The sequence below is a fragment of the Anopheles moucheti genome, chromosome 2, assembly GCF_943734755.1.
Source record: "Anopheles moucheti chromosome 2, idAnoMoucSN_F20_07, whole genome shotgun sequence".
Classification (NCBI taxonomy): Eukaryota; Metazoa; Arthropoda; class Insecta; order Diptera; family Culicidae; genus Anopheles; species Anopheles moucheti.
The window spans coordinates 100,526,874-100,548,914 of NC_069140.1; the positions used below are offsets into that span (position 1 = coordinate 100,526,874).

A 22,041-nucleotide genomic window follows, 5' to 3' on the forward strand; every position below is an offset into this window, starting at 1 on the left:
TTACCATTTGCATTCGGTTGATTTTGACTACCAAACTAAACAAAGTGAAAGTGAGAAACAAAGCCAAAACAAAGTGAGTGTTGTGGTTAGGGCGTTGGGAACGAAGCAGTGCGTGCTAAATGTAGTAATGTAGGAATAATAGGAAATATTGGGGGATACGTTCGTTTACGGTGTCTGTCCACTGGCCAATCCTTCAACCAAGCGGCTAGGATTGGTGTCTGCAGAGTGTTCAAATTCAGAGTGCTGGAGCGGATAAACAATGTTTATTTGATGTTGTGGCAATAATGTAACGCGATTAAACTGAATGTCCTGTCCGGAAAGGATCCATTTGGCAGTCGCCCTTTTGACGCTTGTTAGCAGTGGTGCTGCTTGCCAGCTGATGTACACAGACAGTCAACGAGTAGTATTTATCTAAAAGAAACAAAAGGCCACCGCTCCATGAGCCGGTGAGCGCAATGAAGAAATCGCTGTGATTACTAAAATAAGCCAAAAAATAGGTTACACAATGAGCGGACGCCGCAAATAATAGCATAGCTGAAGTGTCAGGCACCGCAATGTAAACATGCGGACCGTGCATGCTGCAGATTTTCCACGAGCGAGCTGTCAGTTGTGAATTGTCAAATTCGCATGAGAGCGACAGGGAGGGACGACACAGCAGAAGGCAGGTGAAAGAGGACACAGAGAACACACGGAAACGGGTGGTGTGAGCGAAAACGAGAAAAACTGAAAAGTCTATCCAAAAACGCAGGGACTAAAAAGCAATCGGCAGAGGCTTCTCAAGAAAAATGAATGTTTTGTGAAGAAAAAGATTGTCCTACGGTCGTTTTGTGTTGCGCTTTCAAGTGTGCCGTGTGAAGATTGGTCGGGAAACGTTCGTCAAATGCTACTAGCTGCACAAAAGGATAAAGTAATGCTTGGCAAATAGTGAGCTACAAGGATTCTCTGTCTGTCTGTTGTTGTTGGTGTTGTCCCATTGCGCCCTCTCTTGCAGACTGCGATGGTTCCTTCGCAAAAATTTATAGCATTTGCTTAACTTGCAACGTTTGGTTCCATTGTCAGGCGGCCGCATTTGCTAGAGAACATATCCGGGTCTACTGGTATTACTGGGCGAACCAAACTACGGCAAAATATCCGTCATGTAAAAACAACATCACCAACAGCAGTAGCAAGGGCTATAGAAAGCTTCTACATTCGACGAATTCCACACTTGCCAACAGCAGCTACCCAAACGGACTATCAGTGTAATCAATGTAAGGATTGTGGATAAATGATTCATGTTTAGAGGAAACCGTGGACAATCGCGAGTCGGAGATTAAACAAAAAGTGTAAACAGATTAAGGTGAAGTTCATTCTAGGATGTTGAAGGACAATCCGTAAAGTCTGATGTGTGTAATTCATTCATTTTTACTCATAGTTAGAATCGGAAAAAAACACCAAACATCTTTTAATAGGCCAAAAACGTACAGAATGTGAAAGTTTGTTTTTGTATCGAAGGTTTATTTTGTAGCACATGTGTGTTCAATGGCGTAGGTAGGTTAGCATAACGACACCGCGGCCTTGTCTTTGAGCGCGGATGGGACACAGGTGCAGGCGTAACAAACCGAGGGACTATTGGATGGTTCTTCTAAGTGCATGCTGCTCGTATTACTATTTTGCATTTTAAGCAAACATAATCGAACTTGTTTCCTTTTGCAGATTTCTTATGTAAGCAGCTCGATGTAGAATACGCGAAAGCGGGGTTCATACTGTACATTCTGTATCCAAAGAGATTGCGATTCCCTCAATCCGTATCTGGGTGAATGCATCAACAAGCGGTAACGGTCGGTGGTGGCAATAAGCACAATGCAAAAACTAGAAACAACAGCATGCCAAGAAGCCGATGTAAGTATACGCGACGCGCCTAAAGCTAACATGGAATGTGTAGTAAGAATTGTACTGTGAAATACCCGTTTCGGCTTTCCTTTTGTCGTTTCAGTTTATGCTAAATGATGCTTACTGCAAGCTAAGAAAATCTCCTACACGGCAATCCTCTCTGCTCATAGATCCTCCGCCACACTATCCGAATCTTCCCAGTCCCTTACTTAATGACAGCACACCGCTGTTCAACACATCGTCCTCCGGCAACAGCCCGAATCCCGCATCACCATCAACTACCTTCACGTCACTTAGCGCTGGCCATCACACCACTTCACCGCCGGCTACTTTACTGGCCTCCCCTTCGCCAGCGCCCTCGCCCACAACGACGACGACGGCGGCGACGACGACAACGGCTGCTACGACGACGACTACAACCGGCAGTTCCACTTCCGCCCCATTTAATCATCATCACGTGGAAAAGCGACTAGCATCCGATTCGTCCTGCTACGGGAGCCCTTCGAAGAAAACAAAACTCTCTGCCTCATCGTCAGCAGCAGCACCATCGTCGTCGCTGTACTCGTCATCGTCTGCATCGTCTTGTCACGTCTTCGCACCATCGCCATCATCTTCTTCCGTCCTTTATCGTCAGCATCACCACCATCACCATAACAGTGGAGGAGATGCGGGAAGTGGAGGAAGCAACATCAGTGGTAATGGTGGTACCATGCCTAGCTCGGTACTGCAGCAAACGCAGAGGCTTGTCGATAGTCATACGTGCTTCTCGCCACCATCCGGCGGCACGACTGGGCACGGAACTGCCAGTGAAAGTTTAAACATACATGACAAGCTCAGGGAGTTGTTTCTGGAGCTACTGGTGGAGGACTCTAGCGAAAGCGACAGACTTAGCTTAAGGAATACATCGTTTCTGCTGGAAAAGCTAATACTACGCGAGCAGCTGAACACGCTAATAGTGAATCTATACCCGGGCAACAAAGGATATTCGTTAGCATTTCGAATAGGATCGCAAGAGGATGGAGTTCGAAATGTATGTACAATACGTTCATCATATCCTGCCATGTCATATCATACCGTTCTTTATACATCTTTTTTTTTCGTCGAAGTCCCCAAAGATTTTCCCAAAAAATCTGAACAACAATTGAAATAGAAGTCTTATATTTTGTCCCCGATTCTGTTTTAGGTCTCGAAAAGTGGTTCATCGGCAAATCTGACAGCCTTTTCGTCGATGGGCACGGGAGTTGGGCCACCGTCCGCTTCCGGCAATGATTCCCTGACGTTGAACGCTAGCAGTGATCTCAATAGTGAAAAGCTGCAGGAAACCATACAATGGCCATACGAGGAAGAAGATTTGCTAGACTCCATCGATCGAGAGGAGCTACCTTTGGTGTTAGTGGACATACTGGAGAGTAAGTGTCCTGCGTTGTTCTACTGCGGTTGCGTGGTTGCGGAGGTGCGTGACTATCGGCAATCGTTTCCTATTTTTACCTGTGATACTTTCCACGTGTTACTGAAACCCACCAATCAGGTGAGCCAAATCCTGGCCCTAGTTGCTTATAGGCAGATTACTGACGACCTCTTCCATATTTTAGACCTTGTTGGCCGATGTGAACATCCTAACGTCGGAAGGCGAATGGAGTGCCGAGGATAAGCTGGTGCTCGAAAGTCAGCTTGTACTGGCGACTGCGGAACCACTTTGCCTCGATCCGAATCCGGCGGTCGGGACAATGTCTATCAATCAGTATCATCGAAGGCAACTGCTCAATACCGCCCCTATTCGCCGGCAGGCAAAGAAGTTTTCCCAGATCGCAGTCAACCGGAAAAGGAAAACTGACCAATTCACACACAACTACGGAATGGAGCTGAGTGACTTTCTTAACAAATTCCGGTCACGACCACCGCGCCAACAGAGCGTACGACGCGGTGTGGTCAGTTTCACCCTACCCAAGAAGCCATCCGAGGTGGTGCCAACGGTCAACTTGCCCAATCTGGAACTACCCGAACTGGCGATACCGTCGGAGGTAAACGTGGAAAAGTACGCTCGCAAGTATGAAGCGCCTAAGGAGAGCCGTGACTGCATACCGCAACTGATCGAAGAGTACATTCTCGAGACGGACCGCGTTGTAAACCGGGGCGATACACGCGTGTACCATATTAAGCTTTCTATCTTTCAACGGCCGTCGAATTCGGAATATCTTGGCGAGTTGTACGTCGATCGAGACTATCGTGAGAATGAGAGGAACGGTGAGGCTTGCCAATTTTCACTCGGTACGCGAGCACACGCCCACCGGTACATTCAACAATTTACGGAAATTTTCACCGAGGAGGGAAGAAAATCGGTTAAAATTACGCATCTGGTTCCGGGACAGGTTCCCAAAGTGCTGCACACCGCTGGTATGCGCGAACAGAACGTTCAGCAACAACAATTGCAACAACAGCAATTGCAGCAACAGTTGCAACAGCAGCAGCAGCAGCAGCAGCAACAGCACCAGCCGCAGCCGCAGCCGCAGCCGCAGCAGCAGCCGCAGCCGCAGCAGCAGCAGCAGCAGCCGCAGCAACAGCAGCAGCAGCAGCAGCAGCAGCAGCAGCAGCAGCAGCAGCAACAGCAGCAGCATCAGTTGCAGCAACAGCAGCAGCATCAGCAGCAGCAGCAACAACAACACTTACAGCAACAGCATCATCAACAGCAAATACAGCAACAACAAACGCTGGTACAGCAACAAATATCTCAGATACAACAACGATTACAATCTCATCCAACCCAAGCGTTGCTTACACGGTTGCAAGCGACTAATCCGGCCTTGGCATCACAAATTGCGACGGCAACGGGTGTTAACGGTAACATCACACTAAACGCAACTAACCCTAACACACTTCCGGGTAATCAATCACAGCAGGCACCGTCGCAACCAACACTGACCACAGCGCAGTCGACCGTACACCAGAGTTTGTCCCATCAGCAGCTCATATCGACTACGACCTCTGGTCCGAACATTATAAGCATTGGACCGGCGGCTTCTTCGACGACGCAGCCACAGCAGTCTCCCGTCCAGCAGTCGGCGCAAACCCAGATTCACATTCAACCGCAACATTTGATAGCATGTTCTGGCCACCAACAGCAACTGTTTAACACAAACCCCTGTGATACAAACAACGCATCGACCACCATCGTAGGTACTACCGCCGGTACGACATCGAGCAACGTGGCAACTTCACAAGGCACGACCATAACGCTGCAAACACAGCCATCGTCACAGCAACAACAACAGCAGCCGCAGATCCAACAAAGTCAACCGCCCCAGCAGACACTAAGCTTGAGCAATGGATCACTGTTGCTCGTGCAACCTTCTGGGCAGATATCGAACCTAACAATGACTACCAATGCTGCAGGCCAGCAGCAACTATTAGCAACGGCAGCCGGAACGGGAACTGTTGGCAACACCGTTGGGAATGCGGTGAGCGGTGCACAAAGCTTCACCTTTGCCTCGGGTGGGCAAACGGCCACCATTATAAATCAAGCCGGTGCTCGAACCCTTGGAAATACTGTTCCACTGCTCGTGCGTCTTGACAACACGAAGGTGTCGCGCGATGCTGCGGGTAATTTAATATCAACCATTTCGCAACAAGCAACTCCCTCTGGGCAAGTACAATTGCAAGCACAACAACAAAATGTGGTACAAATCCAGCAGCAACAGCAGCAGCAGCAGCAACAACAACAGCAGCAACAGCAGCCGCAACAAGCACAGCAGTTGCAGAATGCAGCTGGATCGATTCATACGACCAATCAGGAAATAAAGGCTATCGCTATAAGCATTATGAACTCAGCCAACCAGTTTACGAACCGTCAGCAGCAGCAACAGCAGCAACAATCGACCGCGAAGTCAAGCAGCAATGCTGCTATTCTTAGTCTCCTTAACAGTGCACCTGCCGCGATGACCAATTCACCGGTATTGAGTAGCAGTCTCACACTGCCCGCTGGTAAAACGGTGACCGAGCTGCAGCAGCAGCAACAACAGCAACAGAACCAGCAACAACAGCATCAACAACACACAATCCACCATCTTCAAACAGCAGGGGGAGGCACGGCGACCACGATAAGTGGAAGTGCTGCAGCAGCACTGTTCAATAGTGTCGGGGGGCGTAAGATAAATATTCAACAAGCGCAGGCCAACCAAAACCGCATTCTCAACCATGCTAATCTAATCACGGTCAGCGGCGGTACCGGAACCAACAATCATCAAACGCAGATTATCAATATTCAGGCGAGTGATTTGCAGCAGCAGCAACATCAATCCGGCCAGCAGTCAACTCAATCGGTAGCTCAACAACAGCAGCAGCAGCAACAGTCGCAACAGACAGGAAATATTCGCGTTACTATGTCCGCTCTTGCCACACAACTGGCATCACCCCCCGCAATCTTAACCACTTCGAACCTGCCCCAGAGTTTTAATGTTGCTGCAGCAGTTGGTGGTACATCGGGCGGTAATGTTAGTGGTACGACCGTTTCGACAGCGAATACCGGCACGTACAGTGGTGGCACTGGAATATCGACTGCTGGAAGTAAACTAATCATAAACAACGCCAATCAGCGTGTGCTGAACATCAATGCCACTCCAGGAACGGCCACATCAACGGCGGCCGTTGTTGCTGCCTTCGGTGGCGCGATACGGCGTGTTAGCGCGACGGGCAATCCTGGAGCTGCCGATGGGATACAGATGCAAATTCAGGGACTCACTGCCTCGCAGAGCTCGACGAACCTAGCTGGAACGGGTGGAAACGTTAGCAACCTTGCCGGTATCTCTTCGGACAGCGGGTTGCGCCGCACCGTTGTACCAGATCAGCTACAGATACAGAGCATTGCTTCGCCCGGTAGTGATCACTCCAACACATCATCAGTTTCTCTGACCAGCAATGGTGGTGGTGGTAGCGGCACCACAGGAACAGTGAACGGTGCTAACGCAAACAACATCATCTTTAACAACATGTCCGGTTTGACGGCATTGCTCGCAAACAGTGCTACTTCTGGCGTGGGCCAACCCACACTAGCTACCAGTATCAGTGGTAGTGGCGATGGTACGATGCAAAACACGGTATCTGTGGTCGGAGCTACGACCGTCGTTGGTCTAGGCGGGATGTCAAACAGCGCAAATAACAGCACCAACATCGCCAGTACCAACGCCACCAGCAATGCTACCGTGTGTGGCAATAGTAACGCAAACTCAGCATTAATCGAAAGACTGACTTCATCTAGTAGCTTAAATATAACTAATAATAGTAACCTGCCGGCAGCGAGTCCCGGATTGCAGTTTACCATACCTTCGCCAAAAACGCCTCAGCAGCAATCTCAAGCGCATATGCAGATACAATCACCTGCTGGATCGATATCGCCTCTCTCTAGTCCTCCGCCCCAGGTCACCATCCATCCGCAGCAGCATCCAACCCAGCAACCGCAGCACAGCCAACTGCAGGCGCAAGTTGGACAGCAGCAGCAACAATCTACGACGGTCAATTTGCAAGGATTGAACTTTGCCAGCCTTCACGGTGCAATGACTTCCATTCCCGGATTGCAGAACGTGCAGGTATGAAAGAATACTCCGTTTTTCAACAGATCCGGATTTGGATGAATCATGCTTGTTTTTTCTCTTGTTGCACCCTAGGTACAAATTCCTGGCCTTGCGCAGCCGATTTCGCTATCGCTTTCGTCAACACCATCCGGTGGGGCAACGGGCGTGTTAAATAACACCGCTGCAAATAGCGCAGGCCAAACAACCAGCTTACTAGTATCAGTCCCAGTGACCAACACAACGCAGGTTGTGAATACCATTAACGCCAGTGGCACTAGCAACATACTCTCTGGTAACTCACAGACGACACAAACAGTTGTCCTTACGAATCCTCAGACGAGTGGTTCTAGTTTGCTCTCTCTTCCAATTGGTAATACTGCTCAAAGCAATGGCGTCGTTATCTCCTGTCCTATGCTCACCTCAATTTAAAATTGTTTCAGCTCAAATCGTAACATCCGGCATGAAAGGACTCGGCCAGCAGGGTATACGAACCGGCACACCGTTAACCGTTAATACTGGTCAGCCAGGACAACAGATTCAGCTGCTTAACTTTAGCCAGCGTCCCCGCACAGGACAGTTGCCCGTGGTGAGCTGCTCCGGCACAACACCGATAACGGCCAAGCAACTGGCAGCGCGTGTCGCTCAACATCGGCAACAAATGGCTACAGCAGGTGGATCAACGTTAAAAATAGCAACTCCTATTACTGGTGAGTAAATTCGTCTTTCTAATGGACCGAAAATTCTGTGTTAAACTCGGTTAATTAATCAATTGGCTTTCTTTTAGCATCCCATAATGCAACACAGCTGAGCAATAATCTGAACGTGACCTCCAACACCACTGCAAACCAGCTTATTATGAGTACGAAACAGTTGCAGCTCAAACTGCAGCAACAACAGCACGTGCAGCAACAGCAGCAACAGACTCAACAGATAATCGCAGCAACTAGCAACCAGCAACAGCCCGGTACGACACAAATACACATTCAGCAGCAATCACAACAAGCGCCACAATTGCTGCAACAGCAGCAGCAACAGCAGGCCCAATCCCAGGCTACGCAGCAAATCAACATTATTAACAATACGGTGATGACACCCCTGTCGCTGTCGAGCCCGGTTTCAGTGACAAGCACCGTAGTGGCCCAGCCTACAGGAGGGCATCAAAACATAAACGCAATTACAGCAGCAGCTGCAAGCGGAAAGCACCGGCGAAGATCGGCTGCTGAAATGAATAAGTAGTAGAAGAACACGATTAATAGATCTGAACTCGTAGGACTGACATACAGCCGTAATCCGCAGTAGGAATCGGTAAGCGCTATTATAGTTACACCTTAAATCGCCTACGATGACTACTTATTTTACCGCACTGTGCAGTAGTGGAACCTGCATGGATTGCACGTTGTCGCTGTCGTCGGATTTAGAAGCGAGCGAGAAGTAATTACGAACGCATAAACGGTTCCGTGCTACTATCTATGGCTACAACGCACTGCTCTTGCTGTAGAGGTGTTAGGGCGAATAGTTTTGGGAAAAGGGAATTTACATATTGGTTACCGTAAAAGGGATGCTGAAACGTTCGTGTGAAACTTTGTTACGGTACCTGCAGTAAAGTTAGTAGACGGTGCAGCGTAAATACTGCACAACACACGGTGCAAAGATGGCCAAAACACTTCCCCAACAGCGAGATACGGCACATCCTTTTACTCTAATGTACCTTTCTTTTTATTTGTATAAAGATGTTTTAGTTAAAGCACTTACTCCTGTTACTATAAGTCGGTGTGTGGAGGACGTTACCCTCCCTCAAGATTAGTTTTATTTTCATTTCCGAAGTTGTCATTTGAGTTTTCCTCTGTATCTCTGTGCTCCAAAAATTATTTATTTGTCCCAGACTTTCGATAATGCGTTCTGATTGTGGTTCTATTCCATAATGTATTTTTTTACTTTCTGAAATCGATTTTTATCGTCTTTTGAATGATGGTTTAATGTGAAACTTTCGTACAAAGTTAGTTAAAATCTTCCTATTGAAAGCTTCTTTCTAACAACGGAGGCCCCGTATCTTGTTGTTGCCAATTTTTGCTATTGTGTGTTAACTGTTTGATGTTTAGAGGGCTCAACAATATGGTGGAATTGGAAATGATATTACTCAGCATTGTTTAACTTTAGCTTCCAAGAAATGTCAAGAGTTGAGCCAACAAACGCGCACTCAACTAGTCGGAATAGCCTTTGGTAAAAACGATAAGTAAACGATAAGAGGAGCAGGCGACAGAAGTTGAACGACACAACTAAAACTTACATTTTGCCCCGCTATAGTAAAGCCGCAGTACGCAATCATCATTCAGCAGAACGCTTACAGCAATGGTGATTTGGTCATTCATGTCACTGCATTCGAGGTGTAACATGATGGGAATCGATTGGGAATGGCGTGGCCCTCGAAAAAATGCGTACAGATTGCAGTTCAGCTTGGAAAGATAGAGTCAAAAAGCAAAAGAAAATTATAAAGAGTACGAAAGCGAACGGTATGCGTTGTGGATAATAGTTTGTTGATATTACATGTACCGAATGCTACGGGTGAATGAGGGAATATAGAGCAGCAAAAAACAAAACGATAGAAAGTGTGTCGGAAAACCCGGAAATGGAACATACAATTCTATATATATATATATATACATATAAATATATATTTAAATAGCAAATAAAATTGCGCTGTTAGAAAGAATAATATAACGCGAAGGAAAAAAGCAGGAAATCAGTACGGAGAACAGTTAGATAGACCACGGAGACTAAAGGAATGTTACACAAGAGAAATCTTTCAAATTTTAAGTTTCTAAATGTATGTTGCCTGTAAAAGAAAAATTTGCAGACGCAAACACGTTGCGAAATGCTACTCATTTTCAAACTACCCGACACGTTCTAAAACGCTTTGCGGTGCAGAAAAGACCGGTGATGATGTGTATATTTGACCGCGAGACAGAATTCTAAAAGCAGTACCGAATATCCAGGCCTTCCAATCTGTATCAGTTGGCGTTTTTTGTTGGAGCTTTCAAATTACGTTCAAATTCGATTGCATCATAAAACGATGCAGACCGACCAGCAGTGTAATGTGTTCAACATATCTAAGTGTAGGTGCGAGGATAGACCTTTGGCGCGGATCGATGTTTTTAATTTGAAGTCAGGTTTTTGCTTTTGCTCAAGCGCAATGATTATGGTAGAGAGATGCAGTAAATCATTTCGAAAGTCATGACTGAACAGGAAAGCAGCTGATTTACTTTTGGGTGTAAATAAATTTTTGTATTATTTAATAAAAATATGTTTTTTTTTGGTTCTCTTCCCTATCCGTTTACTTTTATTGCAAGTCAAGGATTGATTTTTAGATAAGTTGCTTATATGGTTTTGTTGCATTTGGTTGGCTTACGCTGTTTTGATGTACGCGTGTTATTCGATATCGTTTAACGGGCAAGTAGATCGTGGCATGAACGAAGATCAGGATGAAGATCATAAAAACATGACACAACAGCTAGTGCTGCGTTCAAATGTATTGGTTAGTGGAGATAATAAAGGATAGTCATTTTTTAAGGGATACACAGCGCTAAGGCATTATCTAGACGACCGATATGTTAGTGATGCAAACTGAATGTCCTTAAGAGGGAGGCTTATGTGAGCGAGTAGAGAAAAAAAAACAGAGATACGTTCCTGGTGTACAAAATGAACCCAATATGGTGTCATGTGTCATCCTAACAGTGTAGCTATGAGTGATCTTGCAGATGGTTTTGTTCCTGATCTGTTCGAATAATGGAAACCCTTCGGAACCGATCGGCCGCGCTGTAATGTAGGATAGCATTTATTAAAAAGGATCAGGAGAGAAAGAGGTTAGGAACGATGGAAGGAGCAGCTACATGGACAGGGTGCTTGCGAGTCGACGGCATTCGTTGTAGTGTTGATAAATGGCTAATAATGGTGGAATTCTCATCTTCATGTAGGCACTTATTCTACTCATCTGTCGGCAACGCCGATGTTGTACGTATTTCTGTTACAAAAAGGAATAATGAACTGAAACCTAATGGCATTGTGCTACACTTATGAACCGAAACCGTTCGTTTCTGTTTTTTATTTATCCGTCCGTTCATTCGTCATGGTTTTGATCATCCTTTTCACAGACTGTTCGCGTTTAATTGCACTTTCGGTACAACGTTTTAGCGTCGCACTGTCGAACGGATCACCACCGGATTGGTTGAAGAAACTCATTTTACCATCGCTCACCGTTACGGTTAGAGTTGTACTGGCGAGTTTTTCCTCTTCTGTGGTCGGATCGGCTATTAAACGGCTAGACAACAAAGGTGAGCGTTAGTCACATTATGATGTGGACGAATTCTTTGTATACTCACTCCGTTACCATCACGAATGAAGTCGTAACAGGCACACAGTGAACAGACAACGCGGAAAACTTAAGGCTATCTGTCTCGGTTTCCTCCGTATCGTTGTTGTATCGAATGGTGGGAAGTTTTACTATATGGGATGCAGAATCAACAGTAACAACATATTGCTCCTTAACGGTTGGAGTTCGTCCAAACGTTACCTACCTGTATGTAATGCTGCTACCAGTGCGATGATTGCCGCATCAAACACACAACCATCGTGATCCAAACACACCAAATCACAATAGAGGGCCCACACTAGCTTCCCTGGTGAGATGCACAGATCGTGCAGATTAATGCAACGTGCGTTACTTATCGCATCGGCCAACGATCGGCTGTAAACTTGCGCATCGTCCGACGGTGGTCCCGGGCGGTATGATGGTGAACATACGGGAGAGAATTCAACATTCGGAACAAGATATCCTTGCCGCGGTTCCAGTGCTTTCGGTGCGGCTAGTTCGGCCTTAATTCCACACACTACTGTTGTGTTGCCAATCTTTACAATTGCTGACCCATCGGCACTTTTAATCACACCGAAGCTGATTGCCAGTGGACGTAGCTCTTCCAATTCTCGTCCATCCGGCCGAATGTTGCTATCCAGGTAATCCTTGTAATACTTCATCGGATGAAGCAATCTGTGGGAAGTCAATGGTTTAAAATTATCGAAGGTGGTAGGAGAAGATGGACAAGAACCATACTTAAATGTTTTGAGATCCATTATTTAGATACCGGAGAAGGAGATCGTCCAATGTTTACAGATTGTGGATGTGCTGTTGCGCGCGTATTTTGAGGTTATGTGCGAATGACAGACTGCACATAAACATCCAGCTCTGTACTAAAACTGTGAACTGTTGTACTAAATACAGTAATTCGAAATCCCTATCGCACTGTGTATTGGATTCCAAGACCAGTGAGGACCAGCGTGTGAATTTAAAATGAAAACATAAATTTCGTGATGGTACAGTACAGTATTCTTCTTATTGACTCGATTGCCTTCCATTGGTTTTATCCATAGTATCCCCAAACAGCCCGGCTAGCTTCCCAGGGAATCCGTGCTGCCGGATGATACAGCATAGTACACAAAGGCGTTTATTTTTTCTCTGAAGTCATTTATTTTAAAGTGTTCTGTTATGGTATTTAAAAAAAATGGCTCGTTCTTCGCAGTTTTTATAAGCTCTCAGTACATTTGTTCATTTGTTCAGTGATTAATTTGCCTTTCTTTCGCGTGCACACTGCGCGCGTGCACGTGGTCCGATTAAAGTGAGCATTAAGAATTATCTCCTGTGCCTACAATTAAACGCCATTCGCAACGTTTCCTTCCAAAACAATTGCTGCATCGGCGGGCAGAACGACTTCATCTCTTCCCACGACCATTCTGAAAGTAGAAAACAGAAACCATCGGTCTGGAATGAACAGGGAAAGAACAGCCTTGTCCCGCGCACACTAACTTACCCATCGATGAAATTTGTCTGCATCGAGGAGGTAATCACCTCGAACGCGGATGGCAGACCATCGTAAACGGACGACAGTTTAATGGTTTGCGTTGTTTTGTTAAAGTTCAGCACGACCACAATGGTGCTCACCCCTTCCAGGTGCCGCCTGATCACGATTATGTTATCCCCGACAAGCTGCATATCCATTCCTCCTTCGCGCAGTGTGCGTTGCTTGCGCAGTCGGACGAGCGCTTTAAAAATTTTCACGTGCGAGCGTGAAGCCGCTTTCTGAGCTTTGTAATTAAGAGTTTTGTAGTTCGATGCAACCGGCAGCCACGTGCTGCGATTCGTGGAGAAACCCGCACTAACGGAATCGTCCCACTGGAACGGGGTTCGGACCGGATCGCGGCTATACATCATATAGTCCTTCGGGTTAGAATTGCAGGCCGCCGGATCAATGGTATCCTTCCACGAGATGAATACGTCCTCCATTGCCAGCTCGTCGCCGTTGAACGTGACAGCAATACCTGGCAGCACGTTTAAGGCAATCTGATAAAGATCTGCACGCGCGACGCCAAGACGAGACGACACCCGTTTGTTATCGTGATTTCCGAGCTAAGCAAAAGAAAACGGTAATTGCTCTTGAGAGTTTATAGTTCTTCGAAACAAAAATCTGATATACATACCACCCAGTTGGAGAACCGATTTGATGGCACCACATCGAGCCATCGTTTGATGTTGGCATAAAATTGAGCTCCCGTCGTATCCTTGAACGTATTGCTGAGGACCTCAAAATTGAACGGTACGTGCGCTCCTTCCGACGTTTCATCACCAAACAGACGAATGATGTTCAGCAAGGGCGTGTAGGCCTCTGCCATCAGCACTATATCTTCGGACTGTTTCTCTGCTTTGTAGTCATCGACGACCTTTCTCCACTGATATACCATATCGAAGGTTTCGTTCAGGTTTTGCGTATGCGTATGGACTAGGTACGACGGATTGTCCGGGTCATCGGTGTCGCCGCTCTTTTCCTCATCCGGATAAACGTTATTGGTAGGAGTGGACTCAAAGAGGTACGGTACCGCATCGATGCGGAATCCGTGCACACCTTTATCTAGCCAGAATTTAATCACATCCTTCATTTCTTGTACCAATGCCGGATTGCGATAGTTCAGATCGGGCTGCTTCACCAGGAACTGATGGAGATAGTACTCCTTCCGGACGTCATTCCACTCCCAGGCTGGCCCGCGGAATACGCTCACCCAGTTCGACGGTGGCACGCGTGTCCCGTTGGCCAACGTTTTCCCCGGATGCCAAACGTAGTAATCGCTGTAGGTTGGGTCCTTTTGGGCGGACTTTATGAACCATTCACTCTCGTCACTGCTGTGGTTGGGAACGAAATCCAGGATCAGCTTAAGACCCTCCGCATTGCAGGTGGCCGCCAGTGCTTCCAAATCGGCAATCGTACCAAACTCCGGGTGTATATCGCGGAAATCGGAAATGTCGTAGCCGAAGTCGGCCATCGGGGATTTAAAGATCGGCGACAGCCATACTGCATCGATACCGAGCTCGTGTCGCAGGTAGGGTACCTTTTCCATGATGCCGCGCAAGTCTCCCACACCGTCACCATCGCTGTCTTTGAACGATCGTGGATAGATCTGATAGAAGTTGGCATGCTGCCACCAGTGCTCGTCAGCCACCAGCGGGGACGGTACGAGAGCAACCACCGCTATAATAACTGCGAACCACATTCTGCCGGACGCCTCTGACTTGCCTCAAACACCTTAATTGAGCCGGTACGCCCGGTAGTGACCAGTTTTATAGGCTTTTCTATTTCCTACATCCGAGCCCACTCCCCCAACCGGTAGTTGATCTTGCTGATGATGATGAGTATTTGTTGTTTGATGCACAAACTGAACAATGCCCGTTTTGGCGGTGCGGGGAACTTGCGAAATGAAACGCATTCCCAATGGGATGACTTGAAAGATGTTTACTGATTGATAAGAAAGTTCAATGGTGTTTTTCCTGACACTCACGAGGCGACAAATTAACCACCGCGGTGGGGTTTATCATCGTTTTTTTTTGTGTTGATATAAGCGCTTACTACAAATGCAGCACCGCGAGCGATCAGATTCTGTTTGGTTTCATCAAATCACTCATAGTGGTGGGCAACGAACAGCAAACAGTAATGTGTAACACACTTTAAACCATTTCAGAGCTATTGAAGCTGTAAGGCAAATAAGTTTCGCAGTTGTGCTTCAAACATAAAAGCTCCCGGACCTTAATTGTGGCAATCAACTACTCGTCTGTTATAATTTTTTAGCATGGCGCACAGAATGCGATACACGAAGTTATGTAAGATCAAATATTCCGTAAGAGATGGACGCTAGAACTCATGCCACTTCAAAATCAATTGAGCGAGTCTTAAGTCTAAATAAATGCTTCTCATTTGTTGCAATAACTTACTCGGATATGACTGGGCTATCAACCGCGCGGAACTGAAATTTAATTGTTTAAAATGCTCGCCGTAGAAACTCTACAAGTCTAAACGAATCCGAGGCTTTTTACCTCCAAATCAGACAATCAAACGCGTATATTTGGGGAAGATAAAACGATTTTTATTTTCTCTTGCAAACTTGCAGCTGCAACAGAGGTTACAGAGGTTACGCCTTAACCAAATGAACAACCATCAGTAGTACAACAGCGCTGCCCAATACTGTAAAGCTTTGCGCCAATCTCGCTATACCGTTGCTTAACACAACGGCTTCATGAGCTTGCAATTGAATACTTTTGGTAGTAACAGTTTCTCTGAAAATAGGACAAAACGATGTTAGTCTCTAGATGTCTTCCCACTTTCAGCCAGCTTTCTTATACCCCGGTTTATGAGTTGATGATACGCCCACCACACGGTACACCAGATCGTTGGGCAGACTGCTGTCCAGCTTGGTAGCGTCCACCGTTTCGACAGTCGAGCCAATATTGGTCAGTACAACGTACGTACGCTTGTCGTTGGGGAAGGAACGCATTATGGCGTACACGTTAGTTCCCAGCACCAGCGATTTGTACGAACCCCAGATAAGTGTTTTTGTGCCGCGTAAATTCATCAGCTCCTTAAACACCTTCAAATGGCTGTTTTGGTTCGTATCTTGTTGCACCTGCACGTTTACCAGCGGGTAATCTGGCGCTAGTGGAAGCCATGGTTTTACGGAAGCATTTGTAAAGCCGGCATTTGCAGTGGAATCCCACTGGAACGGCGTCCTAGCTGGGTCGCGTGTTCCTTCCTGGTACGTTTCCTCGGTCAGCTGGCACGCAGCGGGATCTTGCGTATCTGTCCAGGATATATCTACGTCGTGCATGCCAAGTTCCTCTCCCTGATAAGTGACCGATATACCGGGAAGGGTCAGCTCGATCATAGCCATTATGTCAACCATGTGATCACCACCCATGCGCGATGAAACACGCCGTTTGTCGTGATTGCCGAGCTGAAAGACAGGAAGGGTTGCGTCACTGTTGGGTTGCAATGAACTCGGTGTGGAGTACGGATGACTTACCACCCAGTTAGGCGTGTGGTTGGGTGGAATGATATCAATCCACGAGTCCACCACCGTTTTGAAATCGGATGCCTTTGAGTTGCTGTCCAGGCGCATGATGAGCTGAAAGTTGAAAGGCATCTGCGATCCTTGGCGGTTGTTACTGTCGTTGAAGTACGTTTTTACGACATCCAGCGACGACCAGGCCTCCGTCATGAGCACTTTAGTGGTAGTATTATGCTCCTGCTTATACTGATCCAGTACCTCACGCCATTGGTACACCATGTCGACGGTTTCCGGTTGGTCGAGGGTGTATATATGGTGCAGGTAGTTTTGACTTAACGGATCATTGGATTGACCGCTGACGGGTTCGTCCGGGAAGCCGACCGTCTCGAAAAGCCAGGGAACAGCATCGACCCGAAACCCATCCACTCCCTGGTCCAACCAAAACCGTAACACATTCTTCATAGCCTGCACCACTGCGGGATTACGGTAGTTCAGATCCGGTTGCTTCGTATGAAACTGATGAAGGTAAAATTGCTTGCGGTCGTTGTTCCACTCCCATGCCGACCCGTACCATGCAGCGACCTTTGAATGTAAATGATGTAATGTCCATTAACAACCCCAAGAAGCAGATGTTTTCCATACCCAGTTATTCGGTGGATCACGTTCCGTGCCCGGTTTGGGGTCCTGCCAGACGTAAAAGTCCTCATAGCCAGATTCGCGCTTTACACTCCGCTTGAACCACTCGTGTTCATCACTTGAATGATTCGGCACAAAGTCAAGAATGACGCGCAGTTGGAGTTTTTTCGCTTCCGCTACGAGCTGCTTGAAATCGTCCATTGTGCCAAAGCTTGGATGAATGTCGGTAAAGTTGGAAATATCGTACCCAAAGTCGGCCATAGGCGAGGGATATATTGGCGACAGCCAGAATCCCGTCACGCCCAGCGATTTCAGATATTCGAGCCGACTCTTGATGCCGTTCAGGTCACCAATTCCATCGCCATTGCTATCTTGGAACGATCGTGGATAGATCTGGTAGAAGCTTGCCGTTTCCCACCAATCTTTTTGGGCGGAAATCGCACCTACTGCCACCGTCAAAAGGGCCACCCAGCAGTAAAGACCCATCACTGGCGAACTCTATCTAGCTACGTCTAGCGGATATGCAGTTTTGCTCACACAGTACACCAAACTGTCGTTAGCGTTCGACATCATAGTTGCATTTATACCTTCAACTGGAACAGGCAACCCGTTATCAAGCAGATCTCGTAATCTCGTAAAGTGTCCATTACGGTTTCGTATTTGCAAAACTCTCGACGATATACCCTTGTGGCACAGTATCGGGCAGTTAGTTCATGATCGCTCAACGGAACCGCACGATTGGTAGCACGTATTGCGAGTTCTACGGACAAGCAATTCAGATTTATGCACCTATCGCTGTGAATACATGTCGCTTTTCGAATTTAAACCGAGAAGTTCTGTGAAACTCAAACAACGCAATCGCACACTGTGCTTTATGTGTGTGTGGATGAATCATAAGGGCGACTGGAACGAATTGTACTTTCAACAAGATGATTCTATTGATAGCCCAATCGCTTCCTTTTGTACGTGAGATGAAAGCTGGCAAACGATCGTATCTCTCTTCAGTCGGTCGCAGCACTTTGCTGTGGTGAAATGTTGTTCAACAAATCTTTTACGGTGATGATCGCTTTGGTAGTGTTGCTGTTAGGTTTCACATCCTCAATATCAGGAAGTGTATCCAACACATTGAACCATGATTGGTGGAAATCGGGCATCTTCTACCAAATATATCCGCGTTCGTTTATGGACAGCGATGGAGATGGTGTCGGTGATTTACGTGGCATCATGTCACGGTTGGAGTATTTAAAGGCGACCAACATAACCGGATTTTGGCTGTCACCGATATTTCAATCCCCAATGGCCGATTTCGGGTACGACATCTCGGACTACTACACAATACAGCCCGAGTATGGCACGTTGCTGGACTTCATCGATTTGAGAGCAAAGGCCAACGATCTCGGACTGGAAGTTATTCTCGATTTCGTTCCCAACCATACGAGTGATGAGCATGAGTGGTTCAAGAAATCCGAACAGCGCGTGCCAGGCTTTGAGAATTTCTACGTATGGCATCCGGGGCGACCCAATCCAGACAACGCCACGGCACAACCGACCGTACCATGCAACTGGGTTAGTTTCTTCCGGGGCAGTGCGTGGCAGTGGAGCGAGGTGCGCAAAGAGTATTACTTGCATCAGTTCTCCGTCAAGCAACCGGACCTGAACTACAGAAATCCCGCCGTTGTGGAGGCTATGAAAAGCGTAATGCGATACTGGCTGGGACTGGGTGTAGCCGGCTATCGTATCGATGCAGTGCCGACCTTGTTTGAGGTAGCACCCGATGCTGACGGGAACTACCCAGATGAGCCACTCAGCGGCAACACCGACGACCCAAATGACCCCGGTTATCTGGTACACATTTACACGCAGGATCAAAACGAAACACTCGACATGGTTTACCAGTGGCGTGCGGTGATGGATGAGTTTCAACATAATGCTGGCGTTCGCGAGCGCATTATAATGGCCGAGACATATTCGCCGATCGAGATCGTGATGAAGTATTACGGCAATGGTACCGTACCCGGTGCCCAAATCCCGTTTAATTTTCATTTCATTACCGACCTGAACAAAGATTCAACGGCGGAGGATTTTCTGCACACCATCCAATATTGGCTTGATCATATGCCGTCGATGGAGAACATTGTTCCAAACTGGGTGGTAAATATTATCTGTTCAAAAGGTATACGTTAACAAACAATTAATTCCAAGCTGACTTACTTTCTAGTTGGGCAATCACGACCAGCACCGTGTAGCCACCAGGTTCGGGGAGGATATGATTGATGCGATGAATATGATTATGCTTTCCTTGCCGGGTGTTGCCGTCACCTATAACGTACGTATCAATCGAAGATGAATCGAAACCCGCAAATGTCGCTATTTTCCTTCACTATCATTTAGGGCGAAGAGATTGGAATGGACGACGTTTGGATATCGTACAATGATACAGTAGATCCAGCAGCTTGCAATGCTGGCCCGGACCGTTATCAATACACTACGCGCGATCCTGAACGAACACCTTTTCAGTGGGATTCGACCAAAAATGCAGGGTTTTCAACAGCCGACCATACGTGGCTACCCGTTTCACCGAATTACACAGATGTGAATGTCGATAAACAGCTGACCGTAGAACGAAGCCATTTGCGAGTTTATCGTCAACTTGTAGGCATGAAAGTCAGTGCTGATTACGTTCAAAATGATCTAGCAATATTTGTGCAAGAGAACGTTCTTATTATTTTGAGACATTTTGGCATTGGTAAATCATTGGCCTCCATTTACACAATTGCAAACATTGGAAATCAGCAAGCTACCATCAATCTCCAAACCTACGAGCCTTCCCTTTCGGTTGGCTTATTAGCTGTCGTGTGTGCGGCATCTAACCATACGGAGCATGATTTAGTTCCAATGGATAAAGTAGTGATTGAACCAAAAGAATCATTCGTGCTAGTGTCTCGCAACTTTCAGCCGGAAGTGCTACAGGTGTAGCGTGGCATTTGCAAAGCTTTGCACCTAAATATAGTTACGATTTCCCCATTTTCGGAATTTAACTGAATACGTTGTATGTTCCATTAATAAAAAAAATCCTCCGGCGATTATTTATTCGTGTTTTGCATCACAATTCATAGTACTGATAATAAAGTAAGAAACGACACGATGTGTGCAGCCTTTCCTTTTTAAACATCGAATAAATAAAAGGAAAATTACGTAAAAAAGAAACTAATGATTTAACATCCCAAAACTGCCCTTCGGCTGGCAGTCTGTGGCGCCTGTGTCTTCTTGGTAGTGTGTTAAGCCAATCATTTCGATACTGACTTGCCTGGACCTTTCGAATGAGAAAGTAAGTAAGATGCATGAAAAACAAAATTAAATCAAAACAATAATAAACGACGATGGAAGGAATCGGTTATGGATCGCCAATAAACAGCTTAAACGTGTTACAAAAAGCTTTTTGGATAGCAGGCCATCAGAGACAATTGGTGAGTAATAAAAAAAAAACAATAAAAAAAACCATCGACTGACCGCATTAGCTTCTGAGTTTGATTCAAGAGAAATTTTTAAACCACGACTTACCGCAACCTTTAAGGCTCTTGGATTTTGTTGGCTTTTTCCGTAGATCGAGCCCGCCAGCCATATCGCGGCAGCCGTCCGTAGCCATTGCTTCATCTGATTCTACCGATTGAGTCTTTATCGTTTTCTTGAGGTTCGAAATCTAGAAAATAAGGTCACAATTACAGAAACATTCTCAACTTTGCCATACTGTCTGCCTGATACAAACCTCTTGTTCGATCGCCTCCTTGTGCTTAATACGCTTCTGCTTCTCGGTGTTGGCTCGATTAATTTGTGTCTCTAGACAGAGCAAAATGGTTTCGCAGGAATCGCTCCACTCTTGCAACGTGGAGGCAATTTCCTTTATGTCGCCCTTGCGAATATCCCGACCGATGGCGTAATCTACCTCCAGCTGTTTGTTCTTCTGGTCAAGCTTACCGTGTATAACGTCAGCGTAAATGGCTTCGATGATCAAGTCCTCCAGCACACGCACATTCTTAATGTCCAGCTCATCGAGCAGCTCATTGTATGGAATGCATTTGCTTTTGATCGCCAAAGACACCACCGTAAGGTGCTGCAGTTTCTTTTGCATTGCCGGCGTTAGCGGAATCAGTTCGGCCTGGTTCTCAAGATATTGACGATACGTTCCATAGGCGAACAGGTTCAGTGTGTTATAATAATTTGCATTCGCACCATTCTTTAACTGTAAAAACGCCAGAAAAGTATGACATTATTACTGTTAACCAATATTTTCCGAGAATTGCTCACCTCCTCGATGTTTGGCATCGCCAATAGCTCTCCAAATACGTGAACTCCCGGTGCTTCCAGGACCTGTTTGATCAACTCGATGCAAGCTGCCCCTTTGGTTCCTTTTGCGAGTAAAACGTATTGCTCTATTGGATTGTGCGCCGAGTACTGCTGGCGTGCCGACGAGTCCGATTCAAAATTCGTTAACTCTGGGGCCATTGTGGTTGATAAATGATTTTCCGTACGAAGCTCCTTTTTTATTTGTGTCTTCTCGCGAGAAAACCTTTTGGAAACAATGTTTGACAATTGC

At 46.5% G+C, this 22,041-nt stretch overlaps 6 protein-coding genes across 7 annotated transcripts; 2 read left to right on the top strand and 4 right to left on the bottom strand.

Moving 5' to 3' along the window:
- Positions 1–1,750: 1,750 nt before the first annotated feature.
- On the top strand, positions 1,751–11,496 carry LOC128309399 (uncharacterized). Its single transcript, XM_053045773.1, has 8 exons — positions 1,751–1,881; positions 1,976–2,902; positions 3,056–3,400; positions 3,465–4,283; positions 4,422–7,451; positions 7,530–7,806; positions 7,877–8,143; positions 8,221–11,496. Exons 1-8 carry the CDS (start codon positions 1,843–1,845, stop codon positions 8,670–8,672), a joined length of 6,156 nt encoding a protein of 2,051 aa, XP_052901733.1. The 5' UTR covers positions 1,751–1,842; the 3' UTR covers positions 8,673–11,496.
- On the bottom strand, positions 11,497–12,617 carry LOC128309398 (exosome complex component RRP43-like). Its single transcript, XM_053045772.1, has 4 exons — positions 12,541–12,617; positions 12,008–12,477; positions 11,813–11,933; positions 11,497–11,751 (listed from the first exon to the last, which is right to left on the bottom strand). Exons 1-4 carry the CDS (start codon positions 12,558–12,560, stop codon positions 11,535–11,537), a joined length of 828 nt encoding a protein of 275 aa, XP_052901732.1. The 5' UTR covers positions 12,561–12,617; the 3' UTR covers positions 11,497–11,534.
- A 406-nt stretch (positions 12,618–13,023) lies between these two features.
- Positions 13,024–15,070, bottom strand: LOC128309943 (probable maltase). Its single transcript, XM_053046495.1, has 3 exons — positions 13,962–15,070; positions 13,295–13,890; positions 13,024–13,217 (listed from the first exon to the last, which is right to left on the bottom strand). The coding sequence occupies exons 1-3, from the start codon at positions 15,024–15,026 to the stop codon at positions 13,136–13,138; spliced, it is 1,743 nt and encodes a 580-aa protein (XP_052902455.1). The 5' UTR covers positions 15,027–15,070; the 3' UTR covers positions 13,024–13,135.
- An 801-nt stretch (positions 15,071–15,871) lies between these two features.
- On the bottom strand, positions 15,872–17,986 carry LOC128300986 (maltase A3-like). Its single transcript, XM_053037268.1, has 4 exons — positions 17,454–17,986; positions 16,827–17,393; positions 16,150–16,757; positions 15,872–16,083 (listed from the first exon to the last, which is right to left on the bottom strand). Exons 1-4 carry the CDS (start codon positions 17,931–17,933, stop codon positions 15,939–15,941), a joined length of 1,800 nt encoding a protein of 599 aa, XP_052893228.1. The 5' UTR covers positions 17,934–17,986; the 3' UTR covers positions 15,872–15,938.
- Positions 17,987–18,419: 433 nt separating this feature from the next.
- Positions 18,420–20,579, top strand: LOC128299600 (maltase A1-like). Its single transcript, XM_053035605.1, has 3 exons — positions 18,420–19,598; positions 19,666–19,773; positions 19,839–20,579. The coding sequence occupies exons 1-3, from the start codon at positions 18,480–18,482 to the stop codon at positions 20,421–20,423; spliced, it is 1,812 nt and encodes a 603-aa protein (XP_052891565.1). The 5' UTR covers positions 18,420–18,479; the 3' UTR covers positions 20,424–20,579.
- Positions 20,250–21,999, bottom strand: LOC128299601 (COP9 signalosome complex subunit 7b). 2 transcript variants are annotated; one of them, XM_053035607.1, is made up of 4 exons: positions 21,753–21,999; positions 21,214–21,687; positions 21,009–21,147; positions 20,250–20,754 (listed from the first exon to the last, which is right to left on the bottom strand). In XM_053035607.1, exons 1-4 carry the CDS (start codon positions 21,948–21,950, stop codon positions 20,735–20,737), a joined length of 831 nt encoding a protein of 276 aa, XP_052891567.1. In that variant the 5' UTR covers positions 21,951–21,999; the 3' UTR covers positions 20,250–20,734. The 2 variants fall into 2 exon arrangements, with proteins under 2 accessions (XP_052891567.1, XP_052891566.1); XM_053035606.1 differs by having other exon boundaries at positions 20,250–20,760.
- Between the last annotated feature and the right edge of the window lie 42 nt (positions 22,000–22,041).

Bases quoted from the DNA above. Each gene is read 5' to 3' on its own strand.
- LOC128309399 (XM_053045773.1), top strand. From the start codon at position 1,843: ATGCAAAAACTAGAAACAACAGCATGCCAAGAAGCCGAT. The intron at 2,903-3,055 runs GTATGTACAATA...ATTCTGTTTTAG, and splicing joins AAGAGGATGGAGTTCGAAAT to GTCTCGAAAAGTGGTTCATC. The intron at 4,284-4,421 runs GTTCAGCAACAA...CAGCAGCAGCAG, and splicing joins CTGGTATGCGCGAACAGAAC to CCGCAGCAACAGCAGCAGCA.
- LOC128309398 (XM_053045772.1), bottom strand. From the start codon at position 12,560: ATGGATCTCAAAACATTTAA. The intron at 12,478-12,540 runs GTATGGTTCTTG...GACTTCCCACAG, and splicing joins ATGGATCTCAAAACATTTAA to ATTGCTTCATCCGATGAAGT. The intron at 11,934-12,007 runs GTAGGTAACGTT...CATCCCATATAG, and splicing joins GGTAGCAGCATTACATACAG to TAAAACTTCCCACCATTCGA.
- LOC128309943 (XM_053046495.1), bottom strand. From the start codon at position 15,026: ATGTGGTTCGCAGTTATTATAGCGGTGGTTGCTCTCGTACCGTCCCCG. The intron at 13,891-13,961 runs GTATGTATATCA...TCTTTTGCTTAG, and splicing joins ATCGGTTCTCCAACTGGGTG to CTCGGAAATCACGATAACAA. The intron at 13,218-13,294 runs GTAAGTTAGTGT...TTCTACTTTCAG, and splicing joins CAGACAAATTTCATCGATGG to AATGGTCGTGGGAAGAGATG.
- LOC128300986 (XM_053037268.1), bottom strand. From the start codon at position 17,933: ATGGGTCTTTACTGCTGGGTGGCCCTTTTGACGGTGGCAGTAGGTGCG. The intron at 16,758-16,826 runs GTAAGTCATCCG...CCTGTCTTTCAG, and splicing joins ACCACACGCCTAACTGGGTG to CTCGGCAATCACGACAAACG. The intron at 16,084-16,149 runs GTATAAGAAAGC...TCCTATTTTCAG, and splicing joins TCATCAACTCATAAACCGGG to AGAAACTGTTACTACCAAAA.
- LOC128299600 (XM_053035605.1), top strand. From the start codon at position 18,480: ATGTTGTTCAACAAATCTTTTACGGTGATGATCGCTTTGGTAGTGTTG. The intron at 19,599-19,665 runs GTAAATATTATC...CTTACTTTCTAG, and splicing joins ACATTGTTCCAAACTGGGTG to TTGGGCAATCACGACCAGCA. The intron at 19,774-19,838 runs GTACGTATCAAT...ACTATCATTTAG, and splicing joins GTGTTGCCGTCACCTATAAC to GGCGAAGAGATTGGAATGGA.
- LOC128299601 (XM_053035606.1), bottom strand. From the start codon at position 21,950: ATGGCCCCAGAGTTAACGAATTTTGAATCGGACTCGTCGGCACGCCAG. The intron at 21,148-21,213 runs GTTTGTATCAGG...CTTATTTTCTAG, and splicing joins AGGAGGCGATCGAACAAGAG to ATTTCGAACCTCAAGAAAAC. The intron at 20,761-21,008 runs GTAAGTCGTGGT...CTCATTCGAAAG, and splicing joins CAAGAGCCTTAAAGGTTGCG to GTCCAGGCAAGTCAGTATCG.